Raw genomic sequence first — 27,695 nt, forward strand, 5'->3', positions numbered from 1 at the left:
ATTACGGATCGTGGTTGAAAACAAGTCTCTCCAGTCCCTTGCTGTATGTCTGTGGTCGAGTTTGTTGTTTTCCGCTGGTGGTGTTTTTGTTTGATATTTGAATTATTTTGAGAGACCCCGTCAGATCTCTTGGTGTGAACTGACTGTGGTTCCTGTGTTAAGAACTACTTGGAGTACAAATTGAATCTTTTAGACATAACCAGCGGGACACTTCGAGGGGTGAGTATTCGGGTATAATCTTTGTACGAGATATCATGGGGCTTTGCTGGAGATCTTATGGAGCAGTCTCAGGGGATTTGGGGGAATGGCTAATGGCTTCATGTGACAGAGCAGTCTTGGTCCATTTCATTAGAACCGTGAGGTGGAGGTGCCAGTGTAGGACTGGGGTGGACGATGCTAAAAATCACAACTCCAGAATTTAGAGTCAGAGACCTGAACATCAATCTAGGTCTGTTCAATACATCACATCAGTTGTATGACACTGATTTTTTTACTATAAATTCCGTGTCCTATGATCCTGCCCCACTAGCTACCTGAGGAAGGGGCAGCACTCTGAAAGTTTGTGCTTCCAAATAAACCTGTTGGACTATAACCTGGTGTTGTGTGATTTTTAACATTTCATTATATTCATTGGTAGGACCTGGCTGTGGCTGGGTGAGTATCTATTGCCTGATCCTAGTTGCCTTTGAGAAGCTGGTGGTGAGATGCTTTTTGAATTGCTGCAGTCTGTGTGCTGTAGGTACTAAAGCAGAAGAACTTGTAATGTTGATTAGGCGAAAGTGATGACTGCAGATGCCGAAGATTAGAGTCAAGAGTGTGGTGCTGGACAAGCACAGCAGGTCAGGCAGCATCTGAGGGGATTAGGAAGGTAAGGAGGCTTGATGGCATGCATTATTGACATTGTCCTGAGTTTAGGAGTTGTGGCTGTAGGGGAAATTGGTTAGGCTGCTTTTGGGATACTGCATTCAACTCTGGGCGCCCAGCAATAGGAAAGATGTTGTTAAACTTAAAAGGGTGCAGAAAAGATTTACTTGTTGTACCTGCAGGCCAACCTTCTGCACAAGGACACCCAGGACATGAATTGGAGCAGTTCAGTAAAACACCTCAACACCACGTTCTCAAGGGCAACTAAGGATGGGCAATAAACAATGGACCAGCCAACGACGCCCATGTCCCATTAGTGAATTTTTTTTTAAAAAAATTTTTGAAGTTTAATCATTGCTGTAAAGTTGGAAATGTGTCATGAACCTTAATTTTTCCATTGATCAGGATGCTGGGGAGAATTCTTCAGGTTACTCCCATGGGATGTTATGGGTCCACCTGAAAGGACAGACTAAGCCTTAAACATTGAACGTAGGAGCAGGAGCCGGCCATTTGGCCCTTCAAGTCTGCTCTGGTGTTCAAAAAATCATGGCTATTCATCCGACTCAGTACCCTGTCCCTGCTTTGCTTCCATATCCATTAACACCTTTAGCCAGTAGAACTATACCTAACTCATTCTTGAAAACATTCAATGTTTTGGCATCAACCACTTTCTGTGATAGTGAATTCCACAGCATCACCGCTCTCTGGGTGAAGACACATCTCCTCATCTCAGCCCTAAAGGCCCCTCCACCGTATCCTTAGTCTTGGGTCTGGACTTCCCGGTCATTGGGAAGATCCTCCCTACATTGATCCTGTCTGGTCCTGGTAGAATTGTACAGATTTCTATCAGATCCACTGGAGTTGTACCTGAGGACTGGAGAGAGGTAAATGTAGTTCCTCTCTTCAAGAAAGGAAATAGGGAAATCGCCGGCAATTACAGACCAGTAAGTCTCACGTCTGTCATCTGCAAGGTGTTAGAAAGGATTCTGAGGGATAGGATTTATGACCTTCTGGAAGAGCATGGCTTGATTAAATGCAGTCAACACGGCTTTGTGAGGGGCAAGTCATGCCTCACAAACTTTATCGAGTTCTTTGAGGATGTGACTAGAAAAGTGGATGAGAGTCGAGCTGTGGATATGGTGTATATGGACTTCAGCAAGGCATTTGATAAGGTTCCCCATGGTAGGCTCATTCAGAAGGTCAGAAGGAATGGGATACAGGGGAACTTAGCTGTCTGGATACAGAATTGGCTGGCCAACAGAAGACAGCGAGTGGTAGTAGAAGGAAAATATTCTGCCTGGAAGTCTGTGGTGAATGGTGTTCCACAGGGCTCTGTCCTTGGGCCTCTACTGTTTGTAATTTTTATTAATGACTTGGATGAGGGGATTGAAGGATGGGTCAGCAAGTTTGCAGACGACACAAAGGTTGGAGGTGTCGTTGACAGTATAGAGGCCTGTTGTAGACTGCAGTGGGACATTGACAGGATGCAGAGATGGGCTAAGAGGTGGCAGATGGAGTTTAACCTGGATAAATGCGAGGTGATGCATTTTGGAAGGTGGAATTTGAAAGCTGAGTACAGGATTAAGGATAGGATTCTTGGCAGTGTGGAGGAACAGAGGGATCTTGGTGTGCAGGCACATAGATCCCTTAAAATGGCCACCCAATTGAACAGGATTGTTAAGAAAGCATATGGTGTTTTGGCTTTCATTAACAGGGGGATTGAGTTTAAGAGTCGTGAGATCTTGTTGCAGCTCTAAAAAACTTTGGTTAGACCGCACTTGGAATACTGCGTCCAGTTCTGGTCCCCCTATTATAGGAAAGATGTGGATGCTTTGGAGAGGGTTCGGAGGAGGTTTACCAGGATGATGCCTGGACTGGAGGGCTTATCTTATGAAGAGAGGTTGACTGAGCTTGGACTTTTTTCATTGAAGAGGAGGAGGAGAGGAGACCTAACTGAGGTATACAAGATAATGAGAGGCATAGATAGAGTCGATAGCCAGAGACTATTTCCCGGGGCAGAAATGACTAACACGAGGGGTCATAGTTTTAAGCTGGTTGGAGGAAAGTATAGAGGGGATGTCAGAGTTGTGAGAGCACGGAAGGTGTTGCCAGCAGCAGTTGTGGAAGCTAGGTCATTGGGACTATTGGACATGCATATGGTCACAGAAATTTGAGGGTGCATACATGAGGTTCAGTGGTCAGCACAACATCGTGGGCTGAAGGGCCTGTTCTCTGCTGTACTGTTCTATGTTCTATGTTCCATCTTGCCCCCTCCCCCTCTGCTGTTATAACCTGTTGTCATCCTCCTCAAAGCAAAGCTCAACGATAAGTTAGAATCAGGCCAGTTTGATTTTAATTTTATTTTGATCAAATGTTTTCCAGGTTTCAACAATGCGTGATGTCATACCCCGGCTCACGACAGCGGATCAGAAACAATTGTGTGAACTTTTCGGGAAAGTGAACTTCCATTTACTTTACAAAGCGAGTGTTCACGGTTTCCGCGTTGATTCTCTCCACGAAAAATGTAGGGAACAAGGACCAACAATAACTGTCGGGTACAACAAGTCGGGTTTTATTTTTGGAGGCTACAGAACGGAAGATTTTGCTGTCGGGTCTGTAGTGGATAATAAGGCTTTCCTTTTCCGACTGAACACGGATTTACCGGGAAAAAAGCCGTTAAAGTTTCCTGTGAGACAAGATGCTGTGGCAGTTTGTGATTATTATCAAAACAATCCAAATTTCGGAAACAGTCTTTTATTTCAGGTTAATGCTGAAAAAGTTGAGTTGAGATCTGATGGCTCCTACAGTGTTACAAATAGAGCCCTGTTTGGCCGAGATGAAGACCTTGTTGAACTTGAAGTTTACCGGGTGGAAGGTAAGGACATTTTAATTTAACCACCTGGGAATAGTTGAATAATCAGGATCTTCTATACAATTCTCAGATGAAGCCAGTCTGTCAGATTGAACACTGTCTTTTTTTAAACGTTCAATCACAGAATGTGGGCATCTCGGGCTTGGTCTGCATTTATTGTCCACCCCGGATGACTCAGAGATCAGTTTAAGAGTCAACCACCTTGTGGGTTTGGAGTCAGATGTAGACCAGGGAATGCACCAACATTTTCCTTCCCTTAAGGACATTCATGAACCCAATGGGTTTTTCCCTTGACCATCTATTCATGATCATCATTACACTTTTAATTCCAGATTTATTCAAGTCACACTATTGGGTCATTGCAGGATTCAGGCCCAGGTCCCCAGAACATTAGCCGGGCCTCTGAATTAATAGTCGAGTGATTATACCATTCACTGTTTAATTCACTGTTTATACTTTAAGGTCGGATGGACCTGGTTTGTTTTCATGGAACACAGGAGGTCGAGGGGCGACCTGATAGACGTTTGTCAGATTATGAAGGGTATGGAGAGAGTGGAAAGTATGAGGCTTTTTCTCAGAGAGGAGGGGTCAATTACTAGGGGACACAGATTCAAGGTGCGGGGGTGGTGGGATGCTTAAAAGAGAAGTCTTTTAGGGAAGGAATCTGCCATCCTTACCTGGTCTGGTCTACATGTGACTCCAGAGCCACAGCAATGTGGTTGACTCTTAACTACTCTCTGGGCAATAAAGACTGGCCTGGCCAGAGCTGCTCTCATCCCGTGAATTAATTACAAAATCTCCATTCCCTAGAAGTGGCAGGCAAGGTGCATAATCAGGTGGGTTGGTACTGTGCAAGAAACGCACCCCCTTTCCTCTTACCTCAGCAATCAGGTTCTGGCTGGAAAGATCCATGAGAAACTTTCCCGACCCAGCACCCATCATGATGGAGGTGGGGAGTTAATTGTTGCTGAAGCTGTCTGTACTGCCAACCACTTTAACAGCACTGCACCTTCACCCTGCCTCAGCTCATCTGCTGCCGATATCTTTGTTTATCCCTCTGTTACTTCCAGATTCAGCTCTTCCAGTGGATATAACCTTCTGAGAAATTTAGGTTCAGCTAATTCTGATCTCTTGCCAGGCGGTGAGACCCCTGGTTTTGTAGTGGACAGTCCAGTTTTTAGCCACTCTGGCCACTCTCTCATGCCGATGGCTTCACAGCAGGTTTTTGGCCCTTATTCCATGGAGAGGATTTGATAACTGGACATGCTGGAGATCAGAGTCAAAGAATGTAGGGCTGGAAAAGCACAGCCAGTCAGGCAGCATCTGAGGACAGGAGAGTCAAAGTTTTGGGCATAAGCTCTTCATCAGGAATGTCCATGAACCTTGGTAAATCACTGGCAGTGCTGTGTGTCCGCTATAGAACATAGAACAATACAGCACAGAACAAGCCCTTCGCCCCATGATGTTGTGCCGAACATTTGTCCTAGCTTAAGCACCCATCCATGTACCTATCCAACTGCCGCTTAAAGGCCACCAATGATTCTGACTCTGCCACTCCCACAGGCAGCACATTCCATGCCCCCACCACTCTCTGGGTAAAGAACCTACCCCTGACATCCCCCCTATACCTTGCACCCTTTACCTTAAATTTATGTCCCCTTGTAACACTCTGTTGTACCCGGGGAAAAAGTCTCTGACTGTCTACTCTATTTATTCCCCTGATCATCTTATACACCTCTATCAAGTCACCCCTCATCCTTCGCCGTTCCAATGAGAAAAGGCCTAGCACTCTCAACCTATCCTCGTACGACCTATTCTCCATTCCAAGCAACATCCTGGTAAATCTCCTCTGCACCCTCTCCAAAGCTTCCACATCTTTCCTAAAATGAGGCAACCAGAACTGCACACAGTACTCCAAATGTGGCCTTACCAAGGTCCTGTACAGCTGCAACATCACCTCACGACTCTTGAATTCAATCCCTCTGCTAATGAACGCTAATGCACCATAGGCCTTCTTACAAGCTCTATCCACCTGAGTGGCAACTTTCAAAGAGCTATGAACATAGACCCCAAGATCCCTCTGCTCCTCCACCTTACTAAGAACCCTAACGTTAACTCTGTATTCCACATTCTTATTTGTCCTTCCAAAATGGACAACCTCACACTTGGCAGGGTTGAATTCCATCTGCCACTCCTCAGCCCAGCTCTGCATCATATCTAAGTCCCTTTGCAGCCGACAACAGCCCTCCTCACTATCCACAACTCCACCAATCTTAGTATCATCTACAAATTTACTGACCCACCCTTCGACTCCCTCTTCCAAGTCATTAATAAAAATTACAACAGAGGACCCAGAACTGATCTCTGCGGAACTTCACTTGTAACTGGGCTCCAGGCTGAATATTTACCATCTACCACCAATCTCTGACTTCGACCGGTTAGCCAGTTTTCTATCCAACTGGCCAAACTTCCCACTATCCCATGCCTCCTGACTTTCCGCATAAGCCTACCATGGGGAACCTTATCAAATGCCTTACTAAAATCCATGTACACTACATCCACAGCTCTACCCTCATCCACATGCTTGGTCACCTCCTCAAAGAATTCAATAAGACTTGTAAGGCAAGACATACCCCTCACAAATCTGTGCTGGCTGTCCCTAATCAAGCAGTGTCTTTCCAGATACTCATAAATCCTATCCCTCAGTACCCTTTCCATTACTTTGCCTACCACCGAAGTAAGATTAACTGGCCTGTAATTCCCGGGGTTATCCCTATTCCCTTTTTTGAACGGGGCACAACATTCGCCACTCTCCAGTCCCCTCGTACCATCCTCATTGACAGTGAAGACGAAAAGATCATTGCCAACGGCTCTGCAATTTCCTCTCTTGCTTTCCACATAATCCTAGGATATATCCCGTTAGGCCCGGGGGACTTGTCTATCCCCAAGTTTTTCAAAATGCCCAACATATCTTCCTTCCTAACAAGTATCTCCTCTAGCTTACCAGTCCGTTTCATACTCTTCTCTTCAACAATACGGTCCCTCTCATTTGTAAATACTGAAGAAAAGTACTCATTCAAGGCGTCTCCTATCTCTTCCGACTCAATACACAATCTCCCACTTCTGTCCTTGATCGGACCTACCCTCGTCCTCGTCATTCTCATATTTCTCACATATGCATAAAAGGCCTTGGGGTTATCCTTGATCCTACCCGCCAAAGATTTTTCATGCCCTCTCTTAGCTCTCCTAATCCCTTTCTTCAGCTCCCTCCTGGCTATCCTGTATCCCTCCAATGCTCTGTCTGAACCTTGTTTCCTCAACCTTATGTAAGCCTTCTTCTTCCTCCTTACAAGACATTCAATCTCCCTCGTCAACCAAGGTTCCCTCACACAACCATCTCTTTCCTGCCTGACAGGTACATACATATGAAGGACACGTCGTATCTGTTCCTTGAAAAATTTCCACATTTCAACGACATCCTTCCCTGACAGCCTGTGCTCCCAATTTATGCTCCTCAGATCCTGTCTTGCAGCATCGTATTTACCCTTCCCCCAATTGTAAAACCTGCCCTGTTGCACACACCTATCTCTCTCCATAACCAAGGTGAAAGTCACAGAATTGTTGTCACCATCACCAAAATGCTCACCTACTAACAAGCCCATCACTTGTCCCAGTTCGTTACCAAGTACCAAATCCAATATGGCCTCCCCTCTGGTCGGGCAATCTACATACTGAGTTAGAAAAGCTTCCTGGACACACTGCACAAACACTGCCCAGTCCAATCTACTTGATCTAAAGAGTTTCCAATCAATATTTGGGAAGTTGAAATCGCCCATGACTACTACCCTGTGGCTTCTGCGCCTTTCCAAAATCTGTTTCCCAATCTGTTTCTCCACATCTCTGCTGCTATTGGGGGGCCTATAGTAAACACCCAACAAGGTGACTGCTCCTTTCCTATTTCTGACTTCAGCCCATACTACCTCCAAAGGCAGATCCCCCTCGAACTGCCTTTCTGCAGCCATTATACCATTTCTAATTAGCAACACCATACCCCCTCCTTTTTTACCACCCCTGCCTAATCTTACTGAAATATTTGTAACCAGGAACCTCCAACATCCATTCCTGTCCCTCTTCTAACCAGGTTTCCATGATGGCCACAACATCGTAGTCCCAAGTACCAATCCACGCCTTAAGTTCACCCACCTTATTTCTGATACTCCTTGCGTTGAAGTATACACACTTGAACCCATCTGTGTCCGCAAGTATTCCCTGTCAGTGCTACCTTCTCCACAGCCTCCCTACATTCTTGGACATCCTGAAAAATAGCTAACCTACTTGCTGGACTACAAGTCCGGATCCCGTCCCCCTGCCAAATTAGTTTAAACCCCCCCGAAGAGTGCTAGCAAACCTACCTCCCAGGATATTGGTGCCCTTCTGGTTCAGGTGCAACCCGTCCTGCTTGTACAGGTCCCACCTTCCCCAGAATACAGTCCAATTGTCCAAATACCTGAAGCTCTCCCTCCTACACCATCCTTGCAGCCACGTGTTCAACTGCACTCTCTCCCTATTCCTTGTCTCACTGTCACATGGCACTGGCAACAACCCAGAGATGACGACTCTGTCCGTCCTCGCTTTTAGCTTCCAGCCCAACTCCCTGAGCTCCTGAATGACCTCCCCATCCCTCTTCCTACCTATGTTGTTGGTGCCAATGTGCACCACGACTTCTGGCTGCACACCCTCCCCTTTAAGGATTCTGAAGACACGGTCCGAGACTATGGCACAGATTCCATGAATACGGTAACATGTCATGAGCTTGGAAGTCACCTGACACCTGCTGTAAAGGTGCCTGGTCTTGATGATTGCTGATGCTGGATGCTTAGTCTTTATGCACTACCCTCATTGCTCTATCCTTGGTGAACTCTTCCCAACATCTCCCCCCCCACCCCCTCTCCGGCCTGTCACCCTCACCTTAACCTCCTTCCACCTATCGCATTCCCAACTGCCCTCCCCCAAGTCCCTCCTCCCTACCTTTAATCTTAGCCTGCTTGGCACACCTTCCTCATTCCTGAAGAAGGGCCTATGCCCGAAACGTCGATTCTCCTGCTCCTTTGATGCTGTCTGACCTGCTGCGCTTTTCCAGCAACACATTTTTAAGCTCTGATCTCCAGCATCTGCAGACCTCACTTTCTCCATCCTTGGTGGCCCTACACACACCCATCTGAGCCCTAAACCCCGGCATTTCTTCCCTACATTTTTCCTCCTTGAAGATCTTCCCAAAAACCTTCCTCTTGATCGAATTGCCGAATGTTTCGGTTACTAGGGTATAGTGCTTTCTTTCATAATTCCCAGAAAGCACAGGAGCAGAGTAGGTCATTTGTTCCAATGAGTCTGTTCTGCCATTCACTGAGATCGTGGCAAATCTGGCTTTCATGAACTGGACTCCGTCGCCTTTTCCCCATAACCCTTGCTTCCCTTACTGATGAAAAATCTGTCTACCTCAGCCTTGAATATACTGAATAACCCAATCTCGACAGCACTCTTGTGGTAAAGAAATACTATGGGACTATAAGATATCGGACCAGGTTCCACTCTCTTGGAACATATGACTTGTTCACTACATTAGATTAGCTTAAATCTTACCACAATACTTACTGGATCTTCTCTCTGTTTTTCTGTCCTCTCAGTTGATCAAGACCTCTCTCTGATGTTAGTTATTAATTTCTCTTCTGTTGAATTGGTTACTGTGAGATTCTCTACCACAGAAGGTGGTGGAGTCTACATCATTGAACAATATTCAAGAAAGGTTTTTCTCAAGGTGTTAAAGTCATCCAGAGATCAGGGTAGAAAGCAGGAACATGATCCTGAATAGGATGGTCAACCATGGTCATTTTGAATCTTAGAATCATAGAATCCCTATTTTACAGAAAGAGACCATTTGGCCCATTGGGAGTGCACAGACCCTTTGAAGAGCATCCTACCCAGACCCACCCTCCCATAACGCCCCCGTTTACCATGGCTAATACACTTAGCACATCCCTAGACACAATGGGGCCATTTAGCTTGAATAATATAGAGCAGATTCGAAGGCCAAATGGCTTACCCCTGCTCCTGTTCTGTAAACTTCTCCTGGTGCACTTTCTCAAACTCTACTCTCTTTTGTATCCTCTGCTGCTGGTGTCTCCAATTTAGTTGTTGTTTGTTGTTATCTTTTTTTTTATTTCTGTGCTTTCCAGAGATAAAAGCTCCATGGAGGAACATAAACTGGACAAAAGAGTAAGTTATTTATTGGACATTTCTGTTCCATCAACAGGTGCAAACATAAAATTTTTAAAAACTGAAATAAAGTAAATGAAACCCCTTCAAAAACTGTTTTGAGACTTTAAATATTAGTATTCTTTGTTTCTGTTTCTGTGCTCAATCTCAGAATGTTCATTTATGAAGAAGAATCATACTGGACTTGAAACATTAACTCTGGATCTCTCTGAACAGATTCTTCTGATATAACTCCACAGAGGCCACTATCCCGTCACCAAGTCACTCTTTACTTACACTGGTGTAGTATTTGACACTGATCCAGCTCCCTCAGAACCAGCTCTGAGTGAACAGAATCTCTGACACTCCTGTTTGTATCTGTCTGCCAGGGCTCCCTGATTGGGGCTGTTAACATGGTTAACATGGGAAGTCATATTCTATTAGTTCTACCTAGCTGACTTTGTTATGTCCCTCCAACTGGAAGTCTGGGAGCATAGGCCTGTTCTTTTCCTTATACCCTCTCCTGGGATATTTTTGCACCCAGTCTAGTTCCTCTGAGTCAGCCTTGGATATGGATAGTATGTCCTGGTTCGTAGTCAGTCTCTTACACTCGGAGCATCTCAGAAGAAATTCATCCTCACCTTTAGGCAGTAAAGGCATCAACGTTGTGATATCATCTGTGTCTATCTCAGATTCCAAGTTTTCTTTGTTTCTAGATAGAGGGGTAACCCACAGGGTTCTGACAGCCATTCTGGCTGTTCTGAGGGGTCAGGTATGTTTTGCTCCTGCCCCATTTGCAAGTTTGCAGCTTCAATGATGTCCACGTGCTTCTTCAGGACCGCCTCACTTCCCTGAACTTTGTGTGTCACAGGACCTAACCTCGCATCGACGATGTCTCTTACTCATCCGGGGCCATTCGTGTGGTTTGGCATCAAACTTTGTTCCCTGGAGTAAACTTCCTCTCTCTCGCTTAGAGGAGTTGTATATCTGGTATTTGTATTCCTGATGCCGTTTCACCCTCAGTCCCCCAGCCCCCAGATCCAGGATTTAACCTGGTCTGGACCATCCACCCCCCCCCAATAGCAACTCCGCTGGAATGATCCCTGGAGTTGCATGATGAGTAGTTTGATATTGAGCAAAGCTGTTGGCTGTTTCTTTGGACTGCTCTTTCCGCCAGACCATTGGACGATGGATGGTATGGTGCTGTCCTTTTTAGCCAAATGCCAATCGATTTTAGCAAATGGTGGAATTCCCTACTGATAAATTTAGATTACTTACTTAGAGCGTGGAAACAGGCACTTCAGCTCAACAAGTCCACACCAACCCTCCGAAGAGCAACCCACCAAGACCCATTCCTCCACACTTACCCCTTCACCTAATACTACAGGCAATTTAGCATGGCCAATTCACCTAACCTGCACATTTTTGGACTGTGGGAGGAAACCGGAGCACCCAGAGGAAACCCATACAGACACAGGGAGAATGTGCAAACTCCACAAAGACAGTTGCCTGAGGCGGGAATTGAACCCAGGTCTCTGGTACTGTGAGGCAGCAGTGCTAACCACTGTGCCACCATGCCACCCCCTGTTGGCCTGTGAATGTGACTAACATTTCCGAGAGCTCATGTATTGCAGAATATATTTGCAGCTTTTCTATCACTGTTTTGTGTTTGATGAATGAATTTTTACGCATATCTGACCACTTTGAGTGGGTGTCCACAATGACTAGGAACATTGAGCCCATGAAAGGACCAACATAGTTGCCATGTAACCGAGTCCAGGGTTTACCCAGCCATTCCCACCAATGTGGGGGAGCTGCTGGCAGTAATTTCTGTCCTTGTTGGCACTTTGGGCAATGACCCACCAAAGTAACTATGTTTGCATTGCAAAGTGACAGATGTTCATAGAATCCCTAACAATGTGGAAACAGGTCATTTGGCCCAATAAGTCTCTGAAGAGTAACTCATCCAGACACATTCCCCTACCCGTTTATTCTATATTTACCCCTGAGACGGGTACAGTTAAGAATAGAAGTGAGTCAAACAGTCAGGGCAGGCAGGGACAAGGTAGGACTAATAAATTAAACTGCATTTATTTCAATGCAAGGGGCCTAACAGGGAAGGCAGATTAACTTGGGGCATGTTTAGGAACCTGGGACTGGGATATCATAGCAATTACGGAAACATGGCTCAGGTATGGGCAGGATTGGTAGCTTAATGTTCCAGGATACAAATGCTACAGGAAGGAGAGAAAGGGAGGCAAGAGAGGAGGGGGAGTGGCATTTTTGATAAGGAATAGCATTACAGCTGTGCTGAGGGAGGATATTCCCGGAAATATATCCAGGGAAGTTATTTGGGTGTTTTAAGATAGTGATGGAAAAGGATAGACCAGATCTAAAAGTTGAAGTTCTAAATGGGAGAAAGCAGGTCAGGCAGCATCCAGGGAACAGGAGAATCGACATTTCGGGCATAAGCCCTTCTTCAGGAATTCCTGAAGAAGGGCTTATGCCCGAAACATCGATTCTCCTGTTCCCTGGCTGCTGCCTGACCTGCTGCGCTTTTCCAGCAACACATTTTCAGCTCTGATCTCCAGCATCTGCAGACCTCACTTTCTCCTAAATGGGAGAAAGGCCAATTTTGATGGTATCAGGCAAAAGCTGATTGGAGGCAGATGTTCGCAGGTAAAGGGATAGCTGGAAAATGGGAAGCCTTCAGAAATGAGATAACAAGAATCCAGAGAAACTATATTCCTCTCAGGGTGAAAGCGAAGGCTGGTAGGTACAGGGAATGCTGGATGACTAAAGAAATTGAGGGTTTGGTTAAGAAAAAGAAGGAAGCATATGTAAAGTATAGACAGGATAGATCATGTGAATCGTTAGAAGAGTATAAAGGAAGTAGGAGTACACTTAAGAGGGCAATCAGGAGGGAAAAACGGGGACATGAGGTAGCTTTGGAAAATAGAATTAAGGAGAATCCAAAGGGTTTTTACAAATATATTAAGGACAAAAGGGTAACTAGGGAGAGAATAGGGCCCCTCAAAGATCAGCAAGGCGGCCCTATTCTGTGGAACGGCAGAAAATGAGCAACATTCTAAATGAATATTTTGCATCAGTATTTACTGTGGAAAAGGATATGGAAGATATAGACTATCGGGAAATAGATGGTGACATCTTTCAAAATGTCCAGATTACAGCGGAGGAAGTGCTGGATGTCTTGAAATGGGTAAAGGTGGATAAATCCCCAGGACCTGATCAGGTGTACCCAAGAACTCTGTGGGAAGCCAGAGAAGTGATTGCTGAGATATTTATATCATCGATAGTCACAGGTGAGGTACCGGAAGACTGGAGGTTGGCAAATGTGGTGCACTGTTTAAGAAGGGTGGTAAGGACAAGCCAGGGAACTTTAGACTGATGAGCCTGACCTCAGTGGTGAGCAAGTTGTTGGAGGGAATCCTGAGGGATAGGATGTACTTGTATTTGGAAAGGCAAGGACTGATTAGGTTTAGTCAACATGGCTTTGTGTGTGGGAGATCATGTCTCTCAAACTTGATTGAGTTTTTTGAAGAAGTAACAAAGAGGATTGATGAGGGCAGAGCAGTAGATGTGATCTATATGGACTCCAGAAAGGCATTCAACAAGGTTCCACATGGGAGACTGATTAGCAAGGTTAGATCTCATGGAATACAGGGAGAATTAGCCATTTGGATACAGAACTGGCTCAAAGGTGGAAGACAGAGGGTGGTGGTGGAGGGTTGTTTCTCAGACTGGAGGCCTGTGACCAGTGGAGTGCCACAAGGATCGGTGCTGGGTCCTCTACTTCTTGTCATTTACATAAATGATTTGGCTGCGAGCATAAGAGGTACAGTTAGTAAGTTTGCAGATGACACCAAAATTGGAGGTGTAGTGGACAGCGAAGAGGGTTACCTCAGATTACAATGGGATCTTGATCAGATGGGCCAGTGGGCTGAGAAGTGGCAGATGGAGTTTAATTCACATAAATGCGAGGTGCTGCATTTTGGGAAATCAAATCTTAGCAGGACTTATACATTTAATGATAAGGTCCTAGGGAGTGTTGCTGAACAAAGAGACCTTGGAGTGCAGGTTCATAGCTCCTTGAAAGTGGATTTGCGGGTAGATAGGATAGTGAAGAAGGTGTTTAGTATGCTTTCCTTTATTGGTCAGAGTACCGAGTACAGGAGTTGGGAGGTCATGTTGCGGCTGTACAGGACATTGGTTAGGCCACTGTTGGAATATTGTGTGCAATTCTGGTCTCCTTCCTATCGGAAAAATGTTGTGAAACTTGAAAGGGTTCAGAAAAGATTTACAAGGATGTTGCCAGGGTTGGAGGATTTGAGCTACAGGGAGAGGCTGAACAGGCTGGGGCTGTTTTCCCTGGAGCTTCGAAGGCTGAGGGGTGACCTTATAGAGGTTTACAAAATTGCGGGGCATGGATAGGACAAATAGACAAAGTCTTTTCCCTGGGGTGGGGGAGTCCAGAACTAGAGGGCATAGGTTTATGGTGAGAGGGGAAAGATATAAAAAAGACCTAAGGGGCAACTTTTTTACGCAGAGGGTGGTATGTGTATGGAATGAGCTGCCAGAGGAAGTGGTGGAGGCTGGTACAATTGCAACATTTAAGAGGCATTTGGATGGATAAATGTATAGGATGGGTTTGGAGGGATATGGGTCGGGTGTTGGTAGGTGGGACTAGATTGGTTTGGGATAACTGGTCAGCATGGATGGGTTGGATTGAAGGGTCTGTTTCCATGATGTACATCTCTATGACTCAGTGACTCTATGACTAATGCACCTAACCTACACACCCCTGAACACTCTGGGCAATTTAGCATGGTCAATTCACCTACAGCCCAGAACCAATTATCAGTCTGTTAAACATAGAACATAGAACATAGAACAATACAGCACAGAACAGGCCGTTCGGCCCACAATGTTGTGCCGAACATTTGTCCTAGCTTAAGCACCCATCCATGTACCTATCCAATTGCCGCTTAAAGGTCACCAATGATTTTGACTCTGCCACTCCCACAGGCAGCGCATTCCATGCCCCCACCACTCTCTGGGTAAAGAACCTAACCCTGACATCTCCCCTATAACTTGCACCCTTCACCTTAAATTTATGTACGCTTGTAACACTCTGTTGTACCCGGGGAAAAAGTCTCTGACTGTCTACTCTATCTATTCCCCTGATCATCTTATAAACCTCTGTCAAGTCACCCCTCATCCTTCACAGTTCCAATGAGAAAAGGCCTAGCACACCCAACCTATCCTCGTGTGACCTATTCTCCATTCCAGGCAACATCCTGGTAAATCTTTTCTGCACCCTCTCCAAAGCTTCTACATCTTTCCTAAAGTGAGGCGACCAGAACTGCACACAGTGCTCCAAATGTGGCCTAACCAAGGTCCTGTACAGCTGCAACATCACTTCACAACTCTTGAATTCAATCCCTCTGCTAATGAACGCTAATACACCATAGGCCTTCTTACAAACTCTATCCACCTGAGTGGCAACTTTCAAACATCTATGAACATAGACCCCAAGATCCCTCTGCTCCTCCACCTTACTAAGAACCCTACTGTTAACCCTGTATTCTGCATTCTTATTTGTCCTTCCAAAATGGACAACCTCACACTTGACAGGGTTGAACTTGGCAACTGCAGTTAAATGGTGGAATGTGCGTAAGATTTGGGCCTCAAATAAGATTTGGCATTATGCCTTTGGCCCAGAGTAAAAATGGTTAAAACCTGCCACACTATAATAATGCTCTATCATTATCTTCCAACCCACCATGAGCAATACTCAGGGAGATCTGTTGTTTGAGCCGTTAAATCCTGAACTCCACTTCTTTTGCTAACAGGAGCAAGCAAGAACTGCTGAAATTCATCATGGAGTATCAACCATATGTGAGCTCTGTCTCAAAGGCACGGGTTTTACTAATTGGACCAGTTGGAGGAGGCAAGTCTAGTTTCGTCAACTCTGTCAATTCGGTTTTCCGTGGTCATGTCACCAATCGGACTCTGATTGGGAGTGGACCGAGAAGTACGACCACAATGGTAAATATAGAAGTGCAGATACGGCTTTATATTTTTCTTGCCAATGTATTTCGCATCCTCTGTACTTGATTCTTGCATTGCTCTCTAGTCTCTTACACCCTTTGAAATGCTATTAATCCTGTATCAACATTGATAGAAAGTATCAATCCAGCAATGTCTGCACGCACTATTCATTGATAATCCAGGTGATTCACCCTCCCCATGGGTAGGTTTGTGATCACAGCATCTCTATTGTACAGGCTGGTGAATAAACGTGGCTGTCTGTTTTTGGTCTGAACGGATCTTGCTCAAGAGTTGAATTCCTTGACCCACTGAGTGAATTTAGAGCATTGTAGAGTCAGTGTAGACAATACTGCTAAATGGTCTTTTCCCATTAAAACCACCAATGTTTGTCACTGCTTCTTTCAGCCTCACAGGCTGCACAATTCAGGCTAATTGCTGTGTAAGAAGGTTACATTTCTGGGTCACCACGTTTTCAGAAGGATTTCAAGGTCTTTGAGAAGGTGCAGAGATTTATCAGCTTTGTTCCAAAATTTGGAAACAGGCCCTTCAGCCCAACAAGTCCATTTCGGCCCTCTGAAGAGTAACCCACCAGACCTATTATCCTAGGATTTTACTGCTGAATAATGCACCTAATCTACACATCCCTGACCACTATGGACAATTTAGCATGGCCAATTCGCCTAACCTGCACATCTTTGGATTGTGCAAAGATACCAAAGCACACCCCTGTAGGCTCGGGGAGAATGTGTCTAAACTTCACACAGACAGTCACCCGAGGCTGGAATTGAACCTGGGTACCTGGCGCTGTGAGGCAACAGTGTTAACCACTGAGCCAATGTACCACCCTATTTCCTCTTTCCCCCCAGAATTTATTGTCCAAAACCTGTCCTGGAGCACCCAGGTAGATGCGATGGTCAAGAAGCCACAATAACACCTCTCCTTCCTGAGGTGGCTCAGGAAATTTTGCATGTCCATAGGATCCTCACCAACCATTGAAAGCATTCTATCTGGGTGTAATTTGGCATGGGGTGGTCACTGCTCTGCCCAGGACCATAACAAAATACAGAAGGTTGTGTGCACAGCCCAGATAATCACAGAAGCCAACCTGCCATTGATGGATTCCATTTACACATCTTGTTGCAGCAGGAAGGCTGCCAACATCATCAAAGACAAACCTGTATGCCTTACTCTGTCCAAGTTCTTTCACCCTGTGATCTGCATGTCCTTGCTTACTATGATCTGCCTGTTTACTTAAACAAAGCTTTTCACTGTGCTTAGGTACACGTTTCAATAAATCAAATCAAAACCTTAAATCTCTTTCCCCTTGTTCCTTGTACAACCAATTAATGGAACAGTTGTTCGTTTTCTTCCTTACCTAAACCTGTCCACCTTGATCAAATCTCCCCTCAACCTCCTTCACTCGAAGCAGTGCAACCCCAGCTTTTTCAGCCAAAACCTCACAGCTAAATTTTGGAACAAAACAGATAAATCTCTGCACCTTCTCAAAGACCTTGAAATCGTTCTGAAAACCTGGTGACCCAGAAATGTAACCCACTCAGAGTTTTACAAAGGTAGTTTAGAATGTTTTGCCTTGAGAAATACTGAAAATGATGTGCAGTTTCAAAAGTGCTTTGCAGCAATTGAGATGATCCAGTGGTTTCATACTCCATCTCAATTCCGAATGGTTTCTGTCTTCTGAATGCACTGCCTTGCTCGTCTTGCTCTGACCCTCTATCAAATTAACCTCTCTGTATCCAATATCCACACTGTGATGTGGAGGTGCTGGTGTCAGACTGGGGTGGACAAGGTCAGAAGTCACATGACATCAGGTTATAGTCCAATAGGTTTACTTGAAATCTCAAGCTTTTGGAGCACCGCTCCTTTGTCAGGTGAAGTCAGGTCCCTGGCACAGTGAGGCAGCTGTGCTGCCCTACTCTGCCACTGTGCTGCCCTAGCATTGTCAGATTATTTTTTTTGCCTGAATCAGTTGTAGCAATGGTCATCTGACAATTCCACTATCGCTCTATCAGGCGATGGTCATGATGCTAGAAGGAACCTAGAAATATCTTGTCACTTTTTGTCCAAGTAATTCCCACATTCTGTGATGGCAGATCCTTCAGGGCTATTTTTGTTAGTTTACCTTGCAAGTGATTTCACTTTGTGCTTTGGTATTTTTGTTTAATTGCAGTATTCGACATACTCCTTCAGAAATGACACTCCTCCTCTGACCCTTTGTGATACAATGGGACTTGCAGAAGACACTGTGTCAGGGCTGCACAGTGATGATATTATCAGTATCATCAAAGGATATATTCCGAACAAGTATAAGGTAACCTGGTTTTCTTCGTTTCTTTTTATTTCGTCCCCCCCCACCCCCTCATTATTTGTGGCTAAATGTGTAAGCAATCTGATCTAAAATGGTTAGACGGCTGCTTTTGTGATGTAGAGTGATGCTATTCCTTTAACAATACTTGCCGAATCTTTATAATTAATTTGATTTGCTCATCGGCTTATTGCCTGTTACTGCCAAGAGGTAGGGAAAGCACATGTGTCTCCATCAGGAGACTGTTCCAGAATCTGCCTGATTCTCCGCCCTAAGGATTTGGCCATTGTCAACAATTCAGCTCAAAGTCTAACTCTTTCAGAACGATTGTAACTTTGCACCATAATCAGCATGATCTCGAGGTCAGCTCGGATGGATTCTAAATCCCAGCCTCACCAATGATGCCTTAATGAATAAAAATGTAAATATCATTTTAAAGTCAGGTTCTTTTCCTTGTAGTTTGCAGTTGATTCCCCATTCAAAGCTGGTGACATATCGCCAAGAGCTATTAAAGAGAAGATACATTGTGTTGCATATGTGATTGATGTGAGTAAAACCCCTATGCTGTCCACTGAAATGAAAACGAAAATCTGTGCCATTCGATCAAAGATTGATGAATTGGGTGAGTGTTGCATTCTGTACTGAGTATCACTGAAATAAAAGCCAATTTGTCTTGAACTCATCAGGACAGTTCACAAGAATACCAACGGGGGAAACAAGCATTTACACTCTGTCAGATGCTATGCTGATTGGTTGGCAAGTGGATTTTGGTGGAGGTATTACCATGGAGAATGCAGTAATTAATGATGATAAATTGTTAACAAACAGATCGGGTTAACTTTTTTCAGTGCGAGTACCAATTATACTTCTCATTTTAAGAGTTATACCTGGGGAACAAGGCAATTATAATGCGATTAGCAAGATTTAGGATGCATAGGATGGGGAAGAAAACGGCAGGGGATGGGCAAAGTTGAAATGTGGAGCTTTCTCAAGGAATAGCTACTGCCTGTCCTTGATGAATATGTACCTGTTACGCAGGGAGGAAGTAGTCAAGCGAGGGAACCGTGGTCTACTAAAGTTGAAGCTCTTGACAAGAGGAAGAAGAAGGCTTGTATTAGGATTGAGATGTGAAGGCTCAGTTAGGCGCTTGATAGTTGCAAGTTAACCAGGAAAGACTTAAAGTGAGAGCTAAGAAGAGCGAGGATGGACCATGAAATGTCATTGGGGGTGGGATATGGGCCGGGTGCTGGCAGGTGGGACTAGATTGGGTTGGGATATCTGGTCGGCATGGACGGGTTGGACTGAAGGGTCTTTTTAGGATCAAGGAAAACCCTAAGGCTTTCTGTCCGTATATCATGAATAAAAGAATGACCAAAGTAAGATTAGGGCTGAAAACGTGTTGCTGGAAAAGCGCAGCAGGTCAGGCAGCATCCAAGGAACAGGAGAATCGACGTTTCGGGCATAAGCCCTTCTTCAGGAAGGCTTGTGCCTGAAACGTCGATTCTCCTGTTCCCTGGATGCTGCCTGACCTGCTGCGCTTTTCCAGCAACACATTTTCAGCTCTGATCTCCAGCATCTGCAGCCCTCACTTTCTCTCAAAGTAAGATTAGGGCCAATCAAGGTTAGTAGTGGGAAATTATCCATGATGTCCAAGGAGGTAGGACAAAGTCAAAAACCACACAACACCAGGTTATAGTCTAACAGGTATATTTGGAAGCACCAGCTTTTGGAGCACTGCTCCTTCATCAGGTGGTTATAGAATATATGATCGTAAGACACAGAATTTATAGCAGAAGTTTACAGTGTGATGTAACTGAAATTATATATTGAAAAAGGACTGGATTGTTTGTTAAGTCTCTTATCTTTTAGAATGAACATGTTGGTTTCATTTCTTTCATATGTAAATCGCAAAACATTTAAAAGCTACATTCTCAAGTGAACTTTAATAATTGATATCATGTCAGCCTGGATAATGCATTGAAGGTGTGAGTTTGCCTGTGTGAGGCTGTGCCACAATGGTCAGACTGATTCTAATCTAAAGAACAGATTTACAGAATCTTACAGTTGGATTCATGCAGTTTTTGAGCAAAGTAAAATGTAATTCTGCAACTACAAATTCACCCCACAAACTTCTGTGTAGGTGTGGGGGGAGGAGTCGTGGGGGGATCGGAGGTTATGAGTGTCTGTGAGGGAGTGTGTGTGTGTGAGAGTGTGAAGGGGTATAAGTCTGTGAGAGGGTGCATGTGAGTGTGGGAGTGAATGCGCAGGTGTATGCGAGAGGGTCTGCATGAGTTTGTGTGTGTGTGTGTGTGTGTGAAAACAGTACAGTGGGGTCACTTGTGGTATGACATGAACCCAAGCTCCCAGTTGAGGCCATCCCCATGGGTACAGAGCAGAGACTGATAGCCATGGGGATGGCCTCAACCGGGACTTTGGGTTCATGTCACATTGCAGGTGATCCCATTGCAATACACACAGACACACACAGTCACACACAGACAGATACTCCTATATACACGCACACACACACGCTTCTACAGGCACACACACAGACACACAGACACTCCTATATACACGCACACACACACGCTTCTACAGGCACACACACAGACACACAGACACTCCTATATACACGCACACACACACTTCTACAGACACACACACACACAGACAGACACTCCTATATACACGCACACACACTTCTACAGACACACACACACTTCTACAGACACACACGCACACACTTCTACAGACACACACACTCGAACAGTCCTATACACTCACGCAGACCCTTTCTCATACACTCACACCTACACTCTCACACTCACACATGCACCTCCTCACAGACTTATACTCCTTTACACTCACACACATACACACACTCTCTCACAGACACTCATAGCCCCGTTCCCCCGCCACACCACACGCACACACACATAAAAGTTTGTGAGGTGAATTTATGCTTGCAGAATTACATATTACTTTGCTCAAAAGCTGCATTAATCTGTGTAAGATTCTGTAAATCCATTTTTTAAATTAGAATCAGTCTGACCATTGTGGCACAGACAGTCTCACACGGGGCACCTCACAGCTTCAATGCATTATCCAGGCCGACGTGATACCGATTAGTAAAGTTCACTTGAGAATGTAACTTTTAAATGTTCTGCAATTTACATATGAAAGAACTGAAACCAACATGTTCATCTAAAAGATGAGAAACTTAACAAACAATCCAGTCCTTTTTCAATATATAATTTCAGTTACATCACACTGTAAACTTTTGCGATAACTTCTGTGTGTTACGATCTCACACTCCACAACCACCTGATGAAGGATTCTGGATTAGTGGTGCTGGAAAAGCACAGCAGTTCAGGCAGCATCCGAGGAGCAGTAAAATCGACAATTCGGGCAAAAGCCCTTCATCAGGACCTGTATTCCTGATGAAGGGCTTTTGCCCGAAACGTCGATTTTACTGCTACTCGGATGCTGCCTGAACTGCTGTGCTTTTCCAGCACCACTAATCCAGAATCTGGTTTCCAGCATCTGCAGTCGTTGTTTTTACCCACCTGATGAAGAAGCAGTGCTCCAAAAGCAAGTGCTTCCAAATAAACCCTTTGGACTACAACCTGGTGTTGTGCGGTTTTTAACTTTGTATACCCCAGTCCAATACCAGCGTCTCCAAATCCTGAGATAGGGCACATGCTAAATGAATATATTTTGTCATAATCACACTGGAAAAAGACAATGTTGTTGAGGAGAATACTGAGATACAGGCTGCTCGACTAGATGGGATTCATGTTCACAAGGAGGAGGTGTTAGCAATTCGGGAACATGTGAAAATAGTTAAGTCCGTTGGGCTGGATAAGATTTATCCTAGGATTCTCTGAGAAGCCAGGGAGGAGATTGCAGAGCCTTTGGCTTTGATCTTTATGTCATCATTGTCTACAGGAATAATGCTGAAAGACTGGAGGATAGCAAATGTTGTTCCCTTGTTCAAGAAGGGGAGTAGATACAACCCTGGTAATTATACATCAGTGAGCCTTCCTTCAGTTGTGGGTAAAGTGTTGGACAAGATTATAAAAGGAAGGATTTATAATCTTCTAGAAAGGAATAATAGTTTTGTGAAGTGTAGGTCATGCCTCACGAACCTTACTGAGCTCTTTAACAAGGTGACCAAACAGGTGGATGAGGGTAAAGCAGTTGATGTGATATATATGGATTTCAGTAAGGCATTTGATAAGGTCCCCCACTGGAGGCTATTGCACAAAATATGGAGGCCTGGGATTCAGGGTGATTTACGAGTTTGGATTGGAACTTGGCTAGCTGAAGGAAGACAGCGGGTGGTGCTTGATGGGAAATGTTCAGCCTGGAGTTCAGTTACTAATGGTGTATCACGGGGATCTATTTTGGGGCCACTGCTGTTTATCAGTTTTATAAATGACCTGGATGAGTGTGTAGATGGATGGCTTAGTAAATGTGCAGAATGATACTAAGGTCAGTAGAGCTGTGGGTAGTGCCAAAGGATGTTGTAGGTTACAGAGGGACATAGATAAGCTGCAGAGTTGGACTGAGATGTGGCAAATGGAGTATAATGCGAAAAGTATGAGGTTATTCACTTTGAAAGGAGTAACAGGAACACAGAGTACTAGGCTAATGGTAAGATTCTTCATAGTATAGATGAGCAGATAGATCTTGGTGTCCATGTATGTAGATCCTTGAAAGTTGCCACCCAGATTGACAGGGCAGTTAAGAAGGCATACGGTGTGTTAGCTTTTATTTGTTGAGGGACTGAGTTTCGGAGCCAAGATGTCATACTGCAGCTGTACAAACCTCAGTGCAGTCGCACTTGGAGTACTGCGTACAGTTCTGGTAACCGCATTATCGGAAGGATGTGCAAGCTTTGGAAAGGGTTCAGAGGAGATTTACTCGGATGCTGCCTGGTATGGGGGGAATGACTTATGAAGAAAAGCTGAGGAACCTGAGGCTTTTTTCATTAGAGAGAAGAAGATTGAGTGGTGACTTAATAGAGACATGCAAGATGATCAGAGGGTTAGATAGGGTGGACAGGGAGAGCCTTTTTCCTCAGATGGTGATGGCTATCACGAGGGGACGTAGCTTTAAATTGAGGGGTGATAGATATAGGATAAAGCCAGAGTAGTTTCTTTACTCAGAGAATAGTAAGGGCGTGGAATGCACTGCCTGCAACAGTAGTTGACTCGCCAACTTTAAGGGCATTTAAATGGCCACTGGACAGACATATGGATAAAAATGGAATGGTGTAGGTTAGATCGGCTTCACATTGGTTTCACAGGTTGGCACAGTGAGGGCTGAAGGGTCTGTACTGCGCTATAATGTTCTATGTTCTAGGTTCTATGCCTTTCTGCTCTCTCATATATTCTAAAGCAAGATTCTGCATTTATAGAAACATCAAAACTATTAGCTATAGTCAACCATTCAGCTCTTTGAGTCTGCCCTGTCATTCAATATGGGGTTGGCTGATCCTCTGTCTCAACACCACATTCCTGCTTTCTCCACATACCTCTTCATGCTTTTAATATTTAACAATTTATCAGTTTCCTGAGGGTATTCAATGTTTTGACCTCCTCAGTCTTCTGAGAATTCCACAGCTTCATCATCTTTTGAATGAAGACGTGTTTCCTCCTCACAGTTCCAGATGGCTAACCCTGTACCCTAAGATTATGATCTCTGGTTCCAGACTCCCCATTCAGGGGAATCATCCTCCCTGCATCTAGTTTGTTAAGAATTTAAATGTCTCAATTCAATATCTTCTCATCCCCCTGACCAATGTACCATTTGCCTTCCTAATTGCATGCTGTACTACTTGAGATGGAAATGTGTTGCTGGAGAAGCGCAGCAGGTCAGGCAGCATCTAGGGAACAGGAGAATCGACGTTTCGGGCATTAGCCCTTCTTCAGGAATGACACCACAGTGCTGTACTACTTGCACAACCACTGGACATAACCAAATACTTTTCAGACAATGAAGTACTTTTGAAGTAAAGTTGCTTTCATTGTGGAGGTGTTATGATGGTCAATGTGGATATAGCAAGTTTCAGCAAGCAATCATGAACAAAATGATCAAATGGTCAGTTTTTTAATCACATGAGTTACCCTTCTTTAGAGATTTACTTTCTGAAGGAGAATAATTAACAATGTATTTCAGTCGAATACTGCTCAGTTTACTATCAGATATTGTAACCCATCGCAGGAGTTAATTTACTAATAAATGAATTATTCATTTCATTTCTAGAGGTTCCACAGATTGTCTTACTAACAAAAGTGGATGAAGAATGCCCTATGGTTGGGAAAGATGTGGAAACTGTCTACCGGAGTGATCTCATTGCAGAAAAGGTACAGTTCTTACCGTACATTCAGTAACAGTGTCGTCATTTACAAGGTGAACGTACCAGTGTTCAAGCTATGAATTTGTGGCTTTCTTTATGAAGTGATGTGGAATTTGTGGGGGATGTAGTGGATGTGGGGACCCTCACAAACCTGAAGAAATACTTGGATGAGAACTTGAAATGTCATGACATTCAAAGCTATGGGCCCAGTGCGGGACAGTGTAGTTTATTGTAGTTTATTTTAGTGTGGTGCAGTGGTAGTACAGACTTGATGAAGAGCCTCTTCTGTACCTGTACGATTCTATATGGTGTCACTGCCTTTCTGGTATAAAAGGAGGCCATTGAACCGATCATCATGTTGGATCTCTGCAGTGAAATCTGGTCTGATCGCTTCTGCTCCGTCCCTGTGTTCCTGTAAGTTTATTTTCCTTAAATGCCTGTTCTTATCCGGGGCAGAGTCAGTGGAATCAGACCCAGTCCTGGTCCTGGTTTCCTCCCACAGTCAAAAGATGTGCAGGTTAGGTGGATTGGCCATGCTAAGTTACCTGTGGTGTCCAGGGATGTAAGTCGAAAAGTGTGGTGCTGGAAAAGCAAAGCCAGTCAGGTAACGTCCAAGGAATAGGAGAGGCAGAAGCTCTTCATCAGGAATCCAGCTCTCCTGCTCCTCAGATGCTGCCTGACCTGTGCTTTTCCAGTTCAACAATTTTCAAGTCTGATCTCTGGAATCTGCAGTCTTCACATTGTCGTAGTGTCCAGGGCTGTGCAGGTTAGGTGGGTTAGCCATGGTCATAGGGATAGGATAGATGTTGGATCTTGGTGGGATGCTCTTCAGAGGGTCAGTGTGGACCTGATGGGCCAAATAGCCTGCTTCCATGCTGTACGGGTTCTATGATTCTATAGTTTTATGTACAGCCATCAAGTAATGGAGACCATAACTGTGAGTAAGGTAGATCAGAGGAATGAGACATCAAGTGGGGAAGATTCAGCTTTTGGAATTTTCCAACATGTTTGAGATGCTTACAACCTGAATGGTTGATGGTGAAGTCTGTGCTGTTGACAGGGAAGGGGTAAATAGAAATGTAGTCATGATAGACATCTTACAGTAAGTCCCTTCCTTTTGTTGACTTCTAACATTGTTTTGCTTTATCAGGTAACTAGTAGTGAGGAAGAGCTTGATGAACCAAATATCTTATGTTCTTATGTCACTAATAAATCATATGCTTTTTCTCCAGGTGATGGAAGTTGGAAAACAACTTGGTATTGCAGTTTCATGCATAATTCCTGTGCAAAATTATTGGTCAGTTCATGAGCTTCAATATGCTACAGATATTTTAATACTCTCTGCTGTGGTACAGATGTTACGATTTGCAGATGATTATTTTGAGAATTCTGTTTAGTTTATCACCAAACTGTGACATAAGTTTCTCATGACTTTGTCTTTTCTGAATCATTGCTAGTTTTAGTTGGGAGAATTCAAATGCTATGAGCAATCATTTCTCTGTTGCATTTCACAAACTCGGAATGATTTGTTTTCCAAAGGTTTACAGAGGGATGCTGAAAGGGTTAATGATCCTGCCCTGAAATCTGCAAATGTTGTATGGCCATTGAGGTGTGTTTGTACTGTTGTTATATTAATCATTCTTTTTATTAAGGATATTATTAAGAATATTATTAAATTAGAAGGAGTGCAGAAAATCTTTACTAGAATGCTACTTGGACTGGAAGGTTTGAGTCCGAGGAGAGGTTAGATAAGCTGGGATTTTTTTCACTGGAGCGTAGGAGGTTGAGAGGTGACCTTTTTTGAGGTTTATAAAATCTTGAGGGGCATTGATAAGGTAAATAGCCACCAGCGTTTCCTCATGATAGCAGTGTCTGAAACTGGAGGGCATGGGTTTAAGGTGAGAGGGGAGTGATACAAAAGGATCCAGAGAGACTCGCAGGTGGACTCGCACCACCTGCGAGTCCACTGTCAAGGGACTATGAAGCTGTATACCAAGGTCTCTTTGTTCGGCAACACTCCCCAGGACCTTACCATTAAGTGTATAAGTCCTGCTCTGATTTGCCTTTCCAAAATGCAACACCTCACATTTATTTAAATTAAACTCCATCTGCCACTCCTTGGTCCATTGGTCCAACTGATCAAGGTCCCATTGTACTCTGTGGTAACCTTCTTCATTTTTCACTGCATCTCCAAAGTTGGTGTCATCTGCAAATGTACTGGCTGTCGCTTCTATGTTCACATCCAAATCATTTATATAAATGACAAAAAGCAGTGGACTAGCACCGATCCTTGTGGCACACCCCTTGTCACAGGCTTCCATTCGGTAAGGCAACCCCATCACCACCACCCTCTGTCTTCCACCTTCGAGCCAGTTTTGTATCCAAATGGCTAGCTCTCCCTGTATCTCATGAGATCTAAACTTGCTAACAAGTCTCCCTTATTGGGCACCTTACTGAAGTCCATACAGATCATGTCTTGATTATATCTTTCTTCACTTCTGAAGAAGTTGTGTTAGATTTGAAATATTAGCTGTGTTTCTCTCTCCACTGCTGGGTAACTGCTGGGTTTCTCTGGTACTTTCTGTTTTGATTCCATATTAAGCTTGTCACACAAACAAGTAGCACAAAGCTGAGAAGTTACCATGTATTGCAATTTGACTATTGCTAGCTGTATTCAATATTAAACCTTCATTGCACATTAGATGGATCTGTCTGGTTATTTTGTCTTTGGTTACCTACCCTCCTGTACTATCACCAGTGTACACTCTAGGTTGAATGCGTTCTTGTGACATAGTAATAGTGTCCATACCTCTGATCCAGGAGGCTCAGGTACAACTGCCATCTGCTCCAGATAGTGTCTTTGAGCAGGTCGATAAGCAGATGCTCACATTATGGACAGAATGTTTCTTTTATTTTTGCTGTGTTCACTTTGTTGAGTTTGTCAGAGT

At 44.3% G+C, this 27,695-nt stretch overlaps 1 protein-coding gene across 1 annotated transcript; it reads left to right on the forward strand.

The window, feature by feature from the left end:
• LOC122554145 (interferon-induced protein 44-like) lies at positions 1 to 27,448 on the forward strand. Its single transcript, XM_087990403.1, has 8 exons — positions 1 to 219; positions 3,247 to 3,739; positions 9,970 to 10,009; positions 15,862 to 16,057; positions 18,249 to 18,389; positions 18,843 to 19,005; positions 24,654 to 24,754; positions 25,980 to 27,448. Exons 2-8 carry the CDS (start codon positions 3,256 to 3,258, stop codon positions 26,142 to 26,144), a joined length of 1,290 nt encoding a protein of 429 aa, XP_087846529.1. The 5' UTR covers positions 1 to 219; positions 3,247 to 3,255; the 3' UTR covers positions 26,145 to 27,448.
• Positions 27,449 to 27,695: the final 247 nt, after the last annotated feature.

Source organism: Chiloscyllium plagiosum, unplaced genomic scaffold, assembly GCF_037043375.1.
Source record: "Chiloscyllium plagiosum isolate Xiang-an unplaced genomic scaffold, Cpla_swu_hap1 HiC_scaffold_9, whole genome shotgun sequence".
Classification (NCBI taxonomy): Eukaryota; Metazoa; Chordata; class Chondrichthyes; order Orectolobiformes; family Hemiscylliidae; genus Chiloscyllium; species Chiloscyllium plagiosum.

Bases quoted from the DNA above. Each gene is read 5' to 3' on its own strand.
- LOC122554145 (XM_087990403.1), top strand. From the start codon at position 3,256: ATGCGTGATGTCATACCCCGGCTCACGACAGCGGATCAGAAACAATTG. The intron at 3,740-9,969 runs GTAAGGACATTT...TGTGCTTTCCAG, and splicing joins TGAAGTTTACCGGGTGGAAG to AGATAAAAGCTCCATGGAGG. The intron at 19,006-24,653 runs GTGAGTGTTGCA...TTTCATTTCTAG, and splicing joins ATCAAAGATTGATGAATTGG to AGGTTCCACAGATTGTCTTA.